The sequence below is a fragment of the Anabrus simplex genome, chromosome 8, assembly GCF_040414725.1.
Source record: "Anabrus simplex isolate iqAnaSimp1 chromosome 8, ASM4041472v1, whole genome shotgun sequence".
Taxonomy (NCBI): Eukaryota; Metazoa; Arthropoda; class Insecta; order Orthoptera; family Tettigoniidae; genus Anabrus; species Anabrus simplex.
In genome coordinates this window covers 163,462,150-163,478,491 of record NC_090272.1, presented here as the reverse complement: position 1 = coordinate 163,478,491, position 16,342 = coordinate 163,462,150, and the positions used below count along the sequence as shown (strand labels likewise).

Here is a 16,342-nt window from a genome sequence, read left to right as displayed (position 1 = left end):
CTGGCTCAGTCCGGCGGTATTTGAAGGTGCTCAAATACGACAGCCTCGTGTCGGTAGATTTACTGGCACGTAAAAGAACTTCTGCGGGACTAAATTCCGGCACCTCGGCGTCTCCGAAGACCGTAAAAGTAGTTAGTGGGACGTAAAGCAAATAACATTATTATTATTATTATTACTATTATTATTATTATTATTATTCAGCCGACGCCAACACCACATCTCAAAGGCTTCTAGTCTCTTAATATCTCTCTTGGTAAACGATCAGGGTTGTTAATACAGATAAATATTTTGAAATAAGTTATTCGATATCACGCACCATTGTCATTTTATCAGCTGCTGAAGTTTGCCAATCAGATCACTTCGCGGGAGAATTCAAATGGGCTTTGAGGCGGTTTTAGTAAATCTGTACGTGACTTAACACCGTTTTGAGAGCACCAGTCGAAGAATAAAACTTCGCCAGGGGAGGGGTTTGAATACAGACATCCGAGCTGACTCGATCACGCCGAAGCAATTACGCTACTGTGATACTGGCTGAAACCAACGGCGTGTTTGTATTTAATGCTAATTTCTCGGCATGACTCTCAAGCCTTTCTTCAGTCCATTTGAATTTGCCCGCGAAGCGATCTGATTGGCTAACTTCAGCAGCAGATAAATTGTCAACGGTGCAAGGTATCGAATTATTTCTTTCAAATTATTTATGAGCATGGCCAATCTTCGAATGTTAATATATCCGGTTCACATTGTTTCCGAGCACCATGTATATTAGTGCTTCTGGGGTATTATGGCCTTTATGGGATTATTGATAGGTGATTACCGGCAATGAAAGTCATCTTGTATGACATCGGGGGACGGATTAGCTTAGTGGCTTGGTAGCTGGCTTTCTACCCGTACGTCTGAGGTTTGTGGTCCCGATCGATTGAGATTTTTATCTCAAAACTTATAACTGGGATAAGGTGAAGAAATTTTAAAGGCATTTATGAGGTCAATAGGGCCACGGAGAGAATTAATGGTAGAATTAGTTCTTTGTTCAGAGTCGTTACAGGGGTTTGGAAAGGCAGTAATATTTCACCTTTGTTGCTCATACTATTCATGGATCACTTACTGGAAGGTACGAATGACAGAGAAGGATTCACTTGGGTGGAAATTCATAGTAAAACGGTTGGACTATGCCTAAGGCTTTGTCTTAATGGCAGAATATGCTGAAAGTCTGCAATCCATTATCTTGGAATTTGAAAAGAGGCACAGCGAGTCTCCTTATTCTTCTTCTTGGCCTTTATTTCATGTTTATTTGGGTTGGAACTTGATCTGAATCTGGCTCATTTTCTCGGACGGATGTTCTTCCTAACGCCAAGCCTATGTGGCTGGGTGTGTATGTATGAATCCACTTTTGAAGGGTACTGAAGTGGTTGGTAGTATGGTGTGTATGCTATGTAGAAGAAGACAGTCCGCCTCCTAGGCTGAATGGTCATCACAGTGCTCTTCGGTTCAGAGAGCCCCGGGTTCGTTTCCCGGCCGGATCGGAGATTTTAACCTTAAACGGTTAATTCCCTTGGCTCGGGGACTGGGTATTTGTGCTGTCCCCAACATCCCTGCAACTCACGCACCACACATAATACATAACAATAACACGCAGTTACCTACACATGGCAGATGCCGCCCACCCTCATCGGAGGGTCTGCCTTACAAGGACTGCACAAGGCTATAAATAGCCACACGAAATTATTGTAGAAGAAGAGAAATCTATTGAGACGATCACATGCACTCAGTCCACGAAGCTGATGAATTAGCCATACGAAGTTAAAATTCCCGGCCCGACCGGGATTCGAACCTTCTAAACTGAAAGCCTCAATGCTCACAATTCACCCAAAAATCCGGTACCTGTACCTGTGCTTCGCTACGGTATTCTACATTGTATACGGATGCCAAAGTAAATTACTGTGTATATAGTGAATAAGATTTTTTTTAAAAATCCATGTCTCTTAGCGTTATCCGAGAAACAGCATAAGGAGGTCCACATACGTTGATTCCAATGTAAAGTTGAGAAGTTGTGATGATAAGGGCAGGTCCACTTGCCTACTGCCATTCACAATCGAGTTGGGAATTTTCATTATAATTCGAGGCTCCGTTGCCTACTGCGCGGTCACAATCGATTTGGACAGTTTTCGTAGCAATGGCAGGCTCCATTTCCTGCTTCAAGACAGATAACAGTTGTGGATTTTTATTATAATTGCAGGCACCTTTCCTACTGACAGTCAAAATTGAGTTGTTCTGTTATCATTATAATCACCGACTCCTTTTCCTAATGCCAGTCAGCTTACTGCCAGTAACACCGAGTTGGTGAGTTTGCATTATAACAGCAGGCCACTATGCCTAACCTCAGTCACATTCCCTATGGATACATTTGTTTATAGTGGGGGGCACCCTTGTGTACTGCCAAACACAATCGGGTAAAGGAGTTTTGAAAAAATCCACGCTCCCTAGACTTCTGCTAATCAAATGAGGAGAAATAATTTATTAGAATGGTACACAAGTGTTGGAGAAAGACCCCATTCTTACTGCCAGTCAAAGTCGATGTGGGGAGTGCTGATAACAATAGCACAAGCCTGCTGACAGTCATTATCGACTTGTAAAGTATTAATTACAATGGCGCGCACGCGCACACACACACACACTTTCTAGATAGCTACTAATCGACCTCATTGAATAAATATAGATCGACATAAGAAAGTATATGCAGGTGTACATCCATTTAAAATATAATTATCGTCGCCCTAAGACCTATCTGTGTCGGTGCGACGTAAATCAACTAGCATAAAATGCTCCTAAATGGTATATCATATCGACAACCGGATTGTACGATAAGGCGCCACATTTAGCTGTCTGAATGGCTGGTCCTGTGATATTTTCTCGTATCTCATCTATTGATGGGTAAGATTGTGTTAGAAATGGTGAATAGGGTGAAATATGAGTAAGGTTTTTTCACACTGCATTACTTTTCGCATACTTATGTAACAGGTACAAACATAGAATTTGGCTCACTTATAGCTACGGGGTGGGCCAATGTTCGTGTAGAATTTGATGATCCTATCTTTTCTATAAGTGATTCAAACTACAAATTACGTGTAAAAAGTGCAAAATGTATGTACAATTCAGAAATAGAGCCAAATTTAACCTATAAAGGATAGAGATAGGGCAAGAAGTCATATGACCAAAGTTGTAGATCACTCCAAATTGAGCTGAGATTGTGCCATCCGTTTTGTGATACGACTTACCATTTAGCCACCAAATACCTCAAAAGCAAGGTCTGAACCGTCATTAAAATTGCCTCCATATTTCTATATTTTTCGGGGTAAAAATGAAAAATATTTTCAACATCTCGTAATTTTTCCGTCGGATACAGGCTAAAAGCTATAAATTTACCTAATTTCAATTTTCTACCTCGTCCGGCAGATAGTGCCGGCATCTTGATTTGGGGAGGGGGTTAAACTTAGGACTTTCAGGAAAATTTTAGGTCCATGAACCTTACAGATTATCGTTTTGCATAAATCCATCCGACTACGTCTTTACGCTGAGCCCCAAATTTGAGACTCCGAGTGAGGCCCCCTCAGGGGATTTTGAGAATTTTCGCTTCTTCTAGGGATCCGAAGTCGTCTGCTTCTCTGGTACAAAGTTTTAAGTTTCCAAGATGCCTGGAAGTGCCTCAATAATTCAGTCTATTTTCATTTTTATACCTTAATTTGTATATATATATACAGTACAGTACATATAGATCGTGTCAAGTAAACTACAGAAGAAATATTCAGAACACTGCGGTAGAACCTCAGTTTCGTGTGTTGAGTCAGAAGTTCGAACATGTCATATTTATTTACTGAGGACAAGCGCGCACACTCTATATCCTAGTCCTTTCCTCGTATCCCTTAGGACAGTCCTCGCAGGTCCTCCGCGGCAATGAAATCTCAATTGCGGAACGGAAGTTATCGGAAACTAGGAGTTCTCTCGTGGGACTAAACCCTAGGTCGGCAGTCAAACGTATCCACCAGGGTGGAGAACGAAGAGTGTAGAATATTGAAATCGTGTAAATAAATTATTTGCATCAATATTTAGCACTCAAACTCCTTGGTCTAGTCCTCGTGGACGGATCATCAAATAAATATGGAGTTGAAATGGCATTAGCAATTCTCCAAGAGCGTTCTTTTAAACCGTATTCCTCTAAGAGCACACCCTAGCGACACACACTGTGTTGGTGACGACCGGTTAAGTGTGCTCTTTGCCACAGAAAGTCAATATCAGAGACTGAATTACCAGAACGAAATACTGTAAGCATACATATATTCGAATTGCATACAAAATATTATTTATAAAGTATAGTAGCGGTGCTTATCGAGCGACGTGGCCGCAAGTTCTTTTCTCGTTTTCATTCCCCACCCTGAGGGGGTGAGGCGGGCCACCAAGAGGGTTGCGCCCTCGCTCTGGGCGAGAAAAATCTCCGACCGTGACAGGATCCGAACCGGCCGCACGCGTTAACTTGATACGGTTATGGAATCAAGCTTTGCATTTGGGGGACGAGTGGGTACGAACCCCACCCTCAACTGACCTGAGACTGATTTTATTTGGTTTTCCATTTTCACTTCCAGGAAAATGCCGGGACAGTTCCTATTCATACGCCACAAGTGATTCCATTCACTGCCCTCTTCCAGTGTCATTAAACATCGCTTATTCTCCTCGACTGAGGTAAAAGATAAATGGCGCATGGCATTTAGTGTCGGGAGTGACCGAGGACAAGTTCGGCTCCCCAGATGCAGGTTCTTCGGTTTGACGCCCACAGGTGACCTGCGCGTCGTAATGAGGATGAAATGATGAAGACGACAAATACATCCAGCCCCAGTGCCAGCAAAATTAAACAATTATGTTTAAAATTACCGACCTTACCGGGAGTCGAAACCGGGACTCCTGTGACCAAAGGCCAGAACGCTAAATATTTAGCCATGGAGCCGGACCTCGACTGAGGTTGGTGGTAGGAAGGGAGTCCGGCCGTAAAACAACCCATATAATTTCGTCTTGCCTCATCTCCGAATCGTATCAAAAAACTGGACTAAAGGTAGACGTAGATAGGCTGCATAGAAGTGGCGATTGGAAATCTGACTGTAGACTAATTAAACCTAATAGACTCAGAGCCTCAGACGCTTTTAGATGCTATTCTGATCGAGTTTTTTTTTTCTTAATCCATTTACCCTCCAGGGTTGGTTATTCCCCCGGACTCAGCGAGGGATCCCACCTCTACCGGCTCAAGGGCATTGTCCTGGGTCACGAGACTTTGGATCGGGGTTATAACTGGGGAGGAGGAACAGTACCTTGTGCAGGTGACCTCACCTGCTATGCTGAACAGGGGGCTTGTGGGGTGGAATGGGAAGATCTGAAGGGGTAGACAAAGAAGAGGGAAGGAAGCGGCCGTGGCCTGATATTAGGTACCATCCCGGCATTTGACTAGAAGGGAAGTAGGAAAACACAGAAAACAACTTCGAGGATTGCTCAGGTAGGATTCGAACCCCCTCCACTCAGTTGACCTCCCGAGGCTGAGTCGACCCCGTTCCAGTCCTCGAACATCTTTTTAAATTTCATAGCAGAGCCGGGAATCGAACCCGAGCCTGCAGGGTGGCAGCTAATCACACTAATCACTACACCACAGAGGCGAAGGTTTAAGACGTTTTTCTTTTGTTAGTGGTTCAACGTCACACTAACAGATCAAATGTTTTCGGCGACACAAGGATTGGAAGGGGTTAGGATTGGAAAGGTAGCGGCCGTGGCCTTAGTTTAGGTACATACACAGCATTTGGCTGGTGTGAAAATGGGTGACAACGAAAAACCATCCTCAGGGCTACCAACGGAGGGATTCGAACCCGCCATCTCCCGAATACAAGCTTACGTGATCCAAATCACGTAGCTGACTCCATCGGTGACTATTTTCATGTTGATACTTACTATATCTCTATACGTCGCTACTCTTTATCATTCCACTTATTAATATAGTTTGGAAGCCTGTTGATTTCGACTTGTTTACGGTCAGAGACGTTAAACCCTGAGAACTCACAACGAAACATGCCAGTGTTCATATACTATGTTGGTAGGAACTACTGTGAATTGATGCTGGTATCTTCAATGGAAATATCATTGTTAATATATTTACATCTAGAGATGTACAACACATATGTACTTAAATGCCCAGATACATATAAAATAAGGAAATAAGTTATGAAATAAAAGTATTCACGAACGTCTCTATTACGAAATATAGTCACCAGATTGTTTTTTGAAAATGTACATAACGTTGTTCTTAAATGTAATGATAAACAAAGGAGAGTCTAATTTTAGTCTCATGTTGGTAACTGTGTAGGCTAAGTTGACTAGGCCTACTTCTATTCTAGTTCAAGGGGATCATCTAATAGATAGATGCCCCAGACCGTGGCTCCGAATGGATGAGCCTTTTGATTAGTTCCTGAGAATAAATACTTAACTCTCTGAAGTACAGATTGCAAGCAGCATGTTTGGTCCTTTTATGCACAGCGAACATTTTTAAAATTTATTTTCTAATAAAAGATATTTTGAGGTAGAGTAGGCACAAAAATCAAGATTACACAACTGATAATGTCAAAATATAGCATACCCCCTGAAATAACACAAACGTATAGCTGGTCAGGTATACTGACCACCATGCATTTCTTGGTGCTATAACGGTGGTGAATTATGCTAATAATCTGTTGACTTAGGAGCATTTTTGAATGTTATTCTTGGTTTTCTAGACCGGGGCCGCTATCTCACCGTCAGATAGCTCCTCAGTTATAATCAACCGTGTTCGATAGCCGCAGTCGCTTAAGTGCGGCCAATACCCAGTGATCGGGAGATAGTGGGTTCGAGCCTCACTGTCGGCAGCTCTGAAGATGGTTTTCCATGGTTTCCCATTTTCGCACCAGGCAAATGCCGGGGCTGTACCTTAATTAAAGCCACGGCCGCTTCTTTTCATTTCCTAGGCCTTTCCTATCCCATCGTCGCCGTAAGACCCATCTGTGTCAGTACGACGTAAAGGAAATAGCAGAAAAAAAATTATAATCACGTAGGATAAGTACTCCGCAGGTCCAGGTGTAAATCTCTCACCTGGTCGGGAATCGAGTCCCGGGTATCTGGATAAGAGGCGCTCACACTACCCGCACACCGCGAGGCCGGCTAATCGTAGAGCAAGTGGAAGAATTATTTTGGAAATCTTCTCAAAGTATAAGGAAAACTCCCTCTTGACGTCATAAACAATCGGGTTCATGGGAAGGAGAACACTGATGTTAGTGAAATTACGCTTGAGGAAGTGGAAAAGGTGGTAAATATTTCGTATTGTCATAAAGCCGCAGGAATAATAGAAATTAGGCCTGAAATTTTGAAATATAGGAATGAAATGTCGTATGGCTTTTAGTGCCGGGATCTCCCAGGACGGGTTCGGCTCATCAGGTGCAGGTCTTTCTATTTGACGCTCGTAGGCGACCTGCGCGTCGTGATGAGGATGAAATGATGATGAAGACAACAACATACACCCAGCCCCCGTAACCGTGAAATTAACCAATTAAGGTTAAAATCCCCGACCCGGCCGGGAATCGAACCCGGGACCCTCTGAACCGAAGGCCACTACGCTGACCTTTCAGCTAACGAGTCGGACAATATTGGAATGAAACGGATGCACAGAGTAATAAGATGAGCATGGAATGTCAGTAAGGTACCTTATAAACACTCCTTTGGTTGCATGGTGGTCAGCAAAATTTATTGCACAATAAAAATCTCACCTTTAAATATTTATTTAGTGAAGTTACCTATAGTCATAACTTTTAAAAATGTGTTAAAAGATCTATGGCGAAGTTTCAAGAGATTACTTATGCAAATACAAAATATATTGTAGAAACAACTTCACAAATTTGTGTGTATATGATGCAACTCTGCATGCTTAATTACTGCTCTGGTGGGAAATATATGCAATAAATCACAGCCTGCTGTTTGTTGGACTCCTAGGGAACTAATCAGAGCACGGAGTTAGTTTCAAGACAACTTGAGGGCAGGGTACTCATGAGTGAAAAGGTGGTTATTGCCAGTAACGACTGTACTTGAACGGTCGGTACAGGTGGCCACCATGCTTCAAAGAGTTAATAAATAAAGTTGTTTAATTACAACGTAACTTGGTTGGCGTATGGTTATCAACGGACAATTTATTTTACAGTGACATATCTTCGCTGGTGTGTCAAAATCGCTAATGTGACAATGCTCCTTCTATTCATTATTTCCTTCAAGACTGTTCAAGATTCCCAGCCACATATAGATGTGCAGTCAGAACTATTTTCGCTGAGTTCAGTTTCCAACGCGCAAGTGTAAAGGAAAATTAACCTTAAATACATCATCCTCTAGGACTGGGTAAATGTGTCAGGCAAACATAAATTCCTACAGTACGGTACAGTAAGGTTCATTTTCTTTTCACGCGCATTGGAAAAAGAACTCGACGAAAATTGTTCTGATGGACTGTATATCAATATGTGGCTGGGAGACGAACCGTCTTCAAGGAAATAGTTTTTAGGAAGAGCAATGCCATATTCCCGGTTTTGGCAGAGCAGCGACGATATAATATTAATTATTATGAATCAGGTGAATACAGGTGACAGGTGATAATAATGCTAATTGATGATTTTCCGAATCAATTTACGTTATTGACTTGAAGGTTCTTTCAGGAGTATACTGTATTTTCTTTGTATAAACTCCACGGTCTCCCGAGGTATTGTTCATCTTGCTGCAAACATAATCCCTACGACTTCCCACGGGCTGTTTTTATATTTAGCCTATCGAAAGATGCATCAGGTTTGTTAAATATTGCGCAGGTGGCTGTTCTCCATTAACCTCAACTGAGTCAATAATAAGACCGAAATCCTTTTTATGGCGGGTACAGAAAATAAAAATGATTGATGGAAGAATTAAAACAAGGAAATTTAAACGAATGAATGAATGAACAGGCTTGCATAGAAAGAAAGAAAGAAAGAAATTCAAGCCCTTGTGGCACGTGAGGGAATGCTATTGTGTACAGCAGTCTAACGATACAGTATTTGAGTACCATCAGTCCCTGTTACAGGTTCATTTAGCTCCACACTGCGGGCGACAGAATTGTTAAGCATGTAGATTACTCACCTTGCCGAAGTCGGAGAGACCAGGCTTGCGGTCGTCAGGAGAGGGCGTAGCTCCTCGATCACCCACCGAGCAGTCTGCCCTACCAAAAGCCAAGAACACTTAGTACTACGCTCTGAGAACAAGGTACATGTCACACTACCTACAGTTCAAGACATCAGTGCATAAAGGAGAATGATTTTCATCACGCAATCTTTTGAGAGAAATCTATAAGTAGAAATGTTAAGACCGGTGAGAAATACCATGCAAGGTGGAATCATCGATTCAATTCACTCGTTCACTCATTCATTAAATGCAGTTCATCTACTCAATAATGAATGATCTCTCCCCAGTGGGCGGCTATCTGTGTTTATTCATTCATTTATGCACGAGCACAATTCATTCGTGAAATTATTCACTTACCAATTCATATAGGCACTCAGTCATTCAATTCATTCATAATGTACGTTGAACTGTAGGATAACTCTATAAATACTGGTGACACAAGAGAAAGCATTAATACAAGGGTAAGATACATGTTTGTCCCAGATCATATATAACTCTGTTAACTTCTGGGACAAAATAAATACACTGACTGACAGAGCAAATGCAGCACCAAGAAGGAGTGGTCAGAACTGTATGCCAATTGCAGGGTAGACTGACGTCACTGAGGTATGCTCATGATGTGAAATGCGCCGCTGTGCTGCGCACGTAGCGAACGATAAATGGGACACGGCGTTGGCGAATGGCCCACTTCGTACCGTGATTTCTCAGCCGATAGTCATTGTAGAACGTGTTGTCGTGTGCCACAGGACACGTGTGTAGCTAAGAATGCCAGGCCGCCGTCAACGGAGGCATTTCCAGCAGACAGACGACTTTACGAGGGGTATGGTGATCGGGCTGAGAAGGGCAGGTTGGTCGCTTCGTCAAATCGCAGCCGATACCCATAGGGATGTGTCCATGGTGCAGCGCCTGTGGCGAAGATGGTTGGCGCAGGGACATGTGGCACGTGCGAGGGGTCCAGGCGCAGCCCGAGTGACGTCAGCACGCGAGGATCGGCGCATCCGCCGCCAAGCGGTGGCAGCCCCGCACGCCACGTCAACCGCCATTCTTCAGCATGTGCAAGACACCCTGGCTGTTCCAATATCGACCAGAACAATTTCCCGTCGATTGGTTGAAGGAGGCCTGCACTCCCGGCGTCCGCTCAGAAGACTACCATTGACTCCACAGCATAGACGTGCACGCCTGGCATGGTGCCGGGCTAGAGCGACTTGGATGAGGGAATGGCGGAACGTCGTGTTCTCCGATGAGTCACGCTTCTGTTCTGTCAGTGATAGTCACCGCAGACGAGTGTGGCGTCGGCGTGGAGAAAGGTCAAATCCGGCAGTAACTGTGGAGCGCCCTACCGCTAGACAACGCGGCATCATCGTTTGGGGCGCTATTGCGTATGATTGTATGATTCCACGTCACCTCTAGTGCGTATCCAAGGCACGTTAAATGCCCACCGCTACGTGCAGCATGTGCTGCGGCCGGTGGCACTCCCGTACCTTCAGGGGCTGCCCAATGCTCTGTTTCAGCAGGATAATGCCCGCCCACACACTGCTCGCATCTCCCAACAGGCTCTACGAGGTGTACAGATGCTTCCATGGCCAGCGTACTCTCCGGATCTCTCACCAATCGAACACGTGTGGGATCTCATTGGACGCCGTTTGCAAACTCTGCCCCAGCCTCGTACGGACGACCAACTGTGGCAAATGGTTGACAGAGAATGGAGAACCATCCCTCAGGACACCATCCGCACTCTTATTGACGCTGTACCTCGAGTGTTTCTGCGTGCATCGCCGCTCGCGGTGGTCCTACATCCTACTGAGTCGATGCCGTGCGCATTGTGTAACCTGCATATCGGTTTGAAATAAACATCAATTATTCGTCCGTGCCGTCTCTGTTTTTTCCCCAACTTTCATCCCTTTCGAACCACTCCTTCTTGGTGTTGCATTTGCTCTGTCAGTCAGTGTAAATAGGCTGAACTTTAAAGGAAAAATACTACAATTTAAAAACCGGATTAAAATAGTTAATAAGTTCAATTGTAATATTCAATGTAGTAATAGATAAACAGTAATAGGGAATTTGTTATGAAGTCGCGATGCGGTTCATTGCGGTACTTCGTAAGATACGACGATCTTGGCGTCCATTTTTGCTTCGCCGCTGTCCGGGATGGTAACTATGTTGCATACACAGACGGAGCTCCGTATGCCACGGCAAACTGGCTACTACTGGCTCTGACGTTGACCAACTGTTCCACGGCTGATACCAGCCTACTACCATGCGTTCGAAAACGAGGCTTACTAACACAAGGAGGCGCATTAGACAGGTAGCACTGACGAATATGCAGCTAACGGCCGACCTGTTGTTATCTCTTCGTATTCTGATGTAACCTACCTGCAGGCAGAAATACTCGTGTGAAAATCAGTCATTAGACATCCCATTCATCATTATTGCATACGGGATACATATAAGTAGAAAGTACGGCACTGGTGGAGCGCCTGGTATACTTACTTATTCATTCATTGATTTCTTAAATGCCATCTTTTACATGGCAGGAATCAGGCTATGTAGCCTCCATTTCTGTCCAACTAAATATTTTAGTTTACGATTATAGGTTTGAAGTCTCCACCTAATCTGTAGTCTACTATGTATTTATATTTAAAATTTAACACTAATTCTCTTTCGTTTTAAACATCCTACATTACCACGCCACCAGAATACCAGCTGTTCACTACTATTTCGACCACATTCAACAACCAGTACGTAGTGATGTTCTCGCATAATCAAGGATATTTAAAAATCAATAATTATCAGCAAGAGGCCAACACAATACTAAAACGAAAAATTTAAGATTCATGACTTCTCCGTATTTACCCTTGAATGGTGAAAACAAATTTTAAACGCCATTTCACTTCAACGTTAATTAATAACATCATTTATGAATTCTTCACCAATTTTAAACAGATAGTATTAATTACACGATCTCATATAAGTAATTTTTTCGATCCGCACATATTTGACTGGTACAAATAAGACTTCATAATCTACCTGATTAAACAGTGACATGAAATATTAGAGCATAGCCTGTGCCTGTGAACTCCAAGCAGAGCAATACTTGAAACTAATGCAATTTTAATTTATGGTGCCAATTATTATTTTTATTATTATTAACCCTTCTTTATTCGCGCGAAAATTATTACGTTACTAGTCGCGCATGGAGGTAACCTCCGGGGCTAAAAATGCGCGTAGTTTTCGTCCTTTAAAATGTTATTTTGGTATGTTCGTTTGCAGTATTCTTCGGTATAATTAAAAGAAACCCTTTTAAGTATTAGTAGGCTATTCTTACACAGTTTGTTTGATCTAAAATCAGAATACTGTAGACCTTAACTGCGACGAATGGTCTTAAAATATTATCTACGACGATCACATCATATAAAATATGAAATGATATATTTCTAAAATACGTTTAGAACAACAGAACAACAAAGTCATCGACCTAGAAAATAAATAATATGCACTAAAATATAAAGATTTTTTGCTTATTTGCACACGGAGGAAACCTCCAGGTGATGTCACTTGTCACAACAATGATCCCACACTCGCTCACAGGATGCACGATCGCGCCGAAATGGTGACAGGACGAGTCCAAATGAACAAGGAGAAAGGTATAAGGGTGGGTAGACCAACAGTTCAACTGAGAAGTTCAGTACTGTGCAAAATGTAATCGGCCCGAAGGAAATCTCCGTGAGCGACTAAAGAGAGGTTAATATTATTAGAAACTAGGACTATACATACATCTTAGGTAGAGTAATATTTTAATTGATGTTATTGCTATTTTAATCATTAATTACTGATACTAACAGCTGTAGATGATCCATTTCAGGATCGAAACTCGTACTGTGATTGCAATATATTTTAAAATGCAAATACATATACTTGATACTATAATAGTATTGATTAGATGGAGACTTCAAACCTATAATCGTAAACTGTAATAGTTATCATTACGGACAGGAAACTAATAACTTAAGATACGTCTAAGCATTCCCCTTCATTTGAAATACTACGACGAATTTATTTTACTACCAATTAAACTTACAATTTGGGACATAACTTACTAGCTGCTGAATATTCTCTGTCGCATAGTTTCTGAACAATTGTAGTAGTACTGTTATCTAAAGGAGATTAGAGACAGAAGGAGATACAGAGCACATTTCAGATAACAAATGGCTGTTAGTATAATAATGTTATAGTTGAGATTTGGAACATCGTACACCATTACACTATTTTCTTCTGGGTCGGAGATATCGAACAGACGAGTCACTGTTCCAGTCTTTCTATGAACGGTAGAGTACATCTAGGCTATCTCCTGCCTTTCGCAAGAGGTGATTAAAGTTGGGACCCTCAGGGGCTCGCGACCTCAGGTCTCATAGCTGGATCCGGAATTGCTTCCATTTACTTATTCCAATCTACACATCTTTCACAATATCCGAACTTACTTGAAACAATACTTGAATAATACTTGAAACGAATGCAATTTTAATTATTGTGCCAATTATTATTATTATTATTATTATTATTAAAATTATTAGAAACTAGGACTGTATACATAAATCTTTAATGTTTTAATTGATGTTCCCTCCCAACCTCGATGTTATTAGGTTGGCAAGGCTTAGGTTATCCTATTTTTACGCCCGTCGTGGCCCCTCCCTATTTATACCGATATCTTCATTCTTCGCAGGATCGGAGTCTTATTTCTTTCCTACAGGGGGTGGGGTTGGTAGAATAACATCCATGGCGTCCCCTGGCTGTCGTAAGAGGCGATTTACAGGGCTCCAGGGAATCTCAAATTAAGAACGTTGGTTGGTAACCAAGGGATTCTTGAGTTCCGGCATTGTTTAAACTTAGTTGTACCGGGCGAGTTGGTCGTGCGGTTAGGGGCGCGCGGCTGTGAGCTTGCATCCAGGAGATAGTGGATTCGAATCCCACTGTCGGCAGCCATGAAGATGGTTTTTCGTGGTTTCCCATTTTCACACCAGGAAAATGCTGGGGCTGTACCTTAATTAAGGCCACGGCCGCTTCCTTCCAACTCCTAGGCTTTTCCAATTCCATCGTCGCCGTAAGACCTATCTGTGTCGATACGATGTAAAGCCACTAGCAAAAACTTACTTGTGCAAGGCTCCTCACGTTTATCTATCCTATCCGACCTACCTTGGTCAGTTCCTTTTTCTTTTCTGTCTCAGGTGATATTAGCTTCCTAGGTGTAGGGAGTATTTTGTTTCCACTCCCTTCGTGGACCTTGTTTCTCTTTGGCTGATACCTTCCTCCCGATCGCTTCAACCAGACTGAAATCCAGACACCCTCTCCTGCTTCTGGTTCAAAATCTGATGAAAGAAAACTGATGTGGAATGCGAACTTGGAATGAAGAATGGACTGTTAAGGCCCTAGACGAATGGAGGTCAATTTTTGACCTTACTCAACCTCCGCCCGGAATTCATCTCGCGCGGATTGTATGGGTCCTACTAAACAGAGTGCGAACTGGTCATGGAAGAAGTGGCTTTACGAATTATTGTTGGGGTCTTCGACCTTCTCCAAGCTGTGACTGTGGTGAAGAATTCCAGACGATGCGATACATCACCTTCAGATGCACACATACAGTAGAGCTTTCCGCGGAATTATCGACGAGCTTCTTACAGCTTCAACAACGGCTATTCAGTGGCTGTAACAACTGAACATCTTTTGTTTTTTCATTTCTTAATTTATATATTTACATTTCTTTTATATCATTTCTGTGTTTTGTGTTTTTCGGTTCTTTTCTTTGTATTGGACATATCTCTCTCAATTTATACTTTATGTTTTACCATGACATTTTATATTTATTCTGTTTTGTACATTATTTGTTGCTTTCGTAATATTACTTAATTTATGCGTGGCTTAACTTGTACCATAAGCCAAATGATAAGCCTCATTTTTTAAGAGTGGGACCCTTCCATCTTTCCCAATGATTAATGTTAATAGAGGATGCTTGCCCAGCTTTACTTTCTCTTAAAACAATAATCACCACCACTCCTCCTTTTTTTCCTCTTATTAGTGTCAAAAGGGGACGGTTACCCAGTTGTTCACCATCTTGGAACAGTAATCGCCACCATGTGTCTTTTCCCCTCATTCTTCTTGTTTACTCGTTACCACGTCGAATTAACAATACGTCCATGTCAGGGAGCTCGCTGACGATAAACTTCACGATAAAAAGCGAAATTTGAGACTGAAAAAATTGAAATAAACATGGAACATAAAAAAAAAAAATGAAATCGGTTTTTTCACAATGTTAGTTACATGCAGTATTTCGATACAGAGAATATCAAAAGAGAAATTTGCCATTTCCTGTTTTCACCCCCTTGATGTTGCTAGGCCACTGTATACCAATCAAGTACGGTAGAATATAGCAAAAATTCGACCATTCCTGAACTTAAATACCAAGTCTGTAGAAATTATTGTATCGTCATACACAGCCAGCCATCCAGACAGACAGACAGACAGACAGACAGACAGACAGACAGACAGACAGACAGACAGACAGACAGACAGACAGACAGACAGACAGACAGACAGACAGACAGACAGACAGACAGACAGACAGACAGACAGACAGACAGACAGACAGACAGACAGACAGACAGACAGACAGACAGACAGACAGACAGACAGACAGACAGACAGACAGACAGACAGACAGACAGACAGACAGACAAAAATTAAAGTTTCGACTTTCAACTTCTGTATGACCTATCTATCCTGAAATAAATACGAAGTATAAGGTAAACATTTTCGAAGGTAAGAACTTTCACCACGCCCATCATTTTTTTCTAAGTAGCCTGTTATTTTTTTACAAGTTTCTTTACGTCTCACCGACAGAGTCTTATGGCGGCGATGGGACAAGAAAGGCCTAGGAATGGGAAGAAAGCGGCCGTAGCCTTAATTAAGGTACAGCCCCAGCATTAGTCTGTTATTCATAGTGTAGGCTTAATGAATTGCAGGGGCATGCACCACTCGAGAAGTACAATTAGACTTATCTTTAAAATGTTTTGACTTACATGCATAATTTGAGTGAATTAACTGCATT

At 42.2% G+C, this 16,342-nt stretch overlaps 1 protein-coding gene across 1 annotated transcript in view; it reads right to left on the bottom strand.

Annotated features, from left to right (window-relative positions):
* The window catches only part of LOC136879242 (dipeptidase 1), an 860,664-nt gene that overhangs the window by 282,521 nt on the left and 561,801 nt on the right, over positions 1-16,342 (bottom strand). Inside the window, exon 6 of the mRNA XM_067153050.2 lies at positions 9,202-9,280. Within this exon, the coding sequence (XP_067009151.2) occupies positions 9,202-9,280 (79 nt within the window). The remainder of the gene's footprint in view (positions 1-9,201; positions 9,281-16,342) is intronic.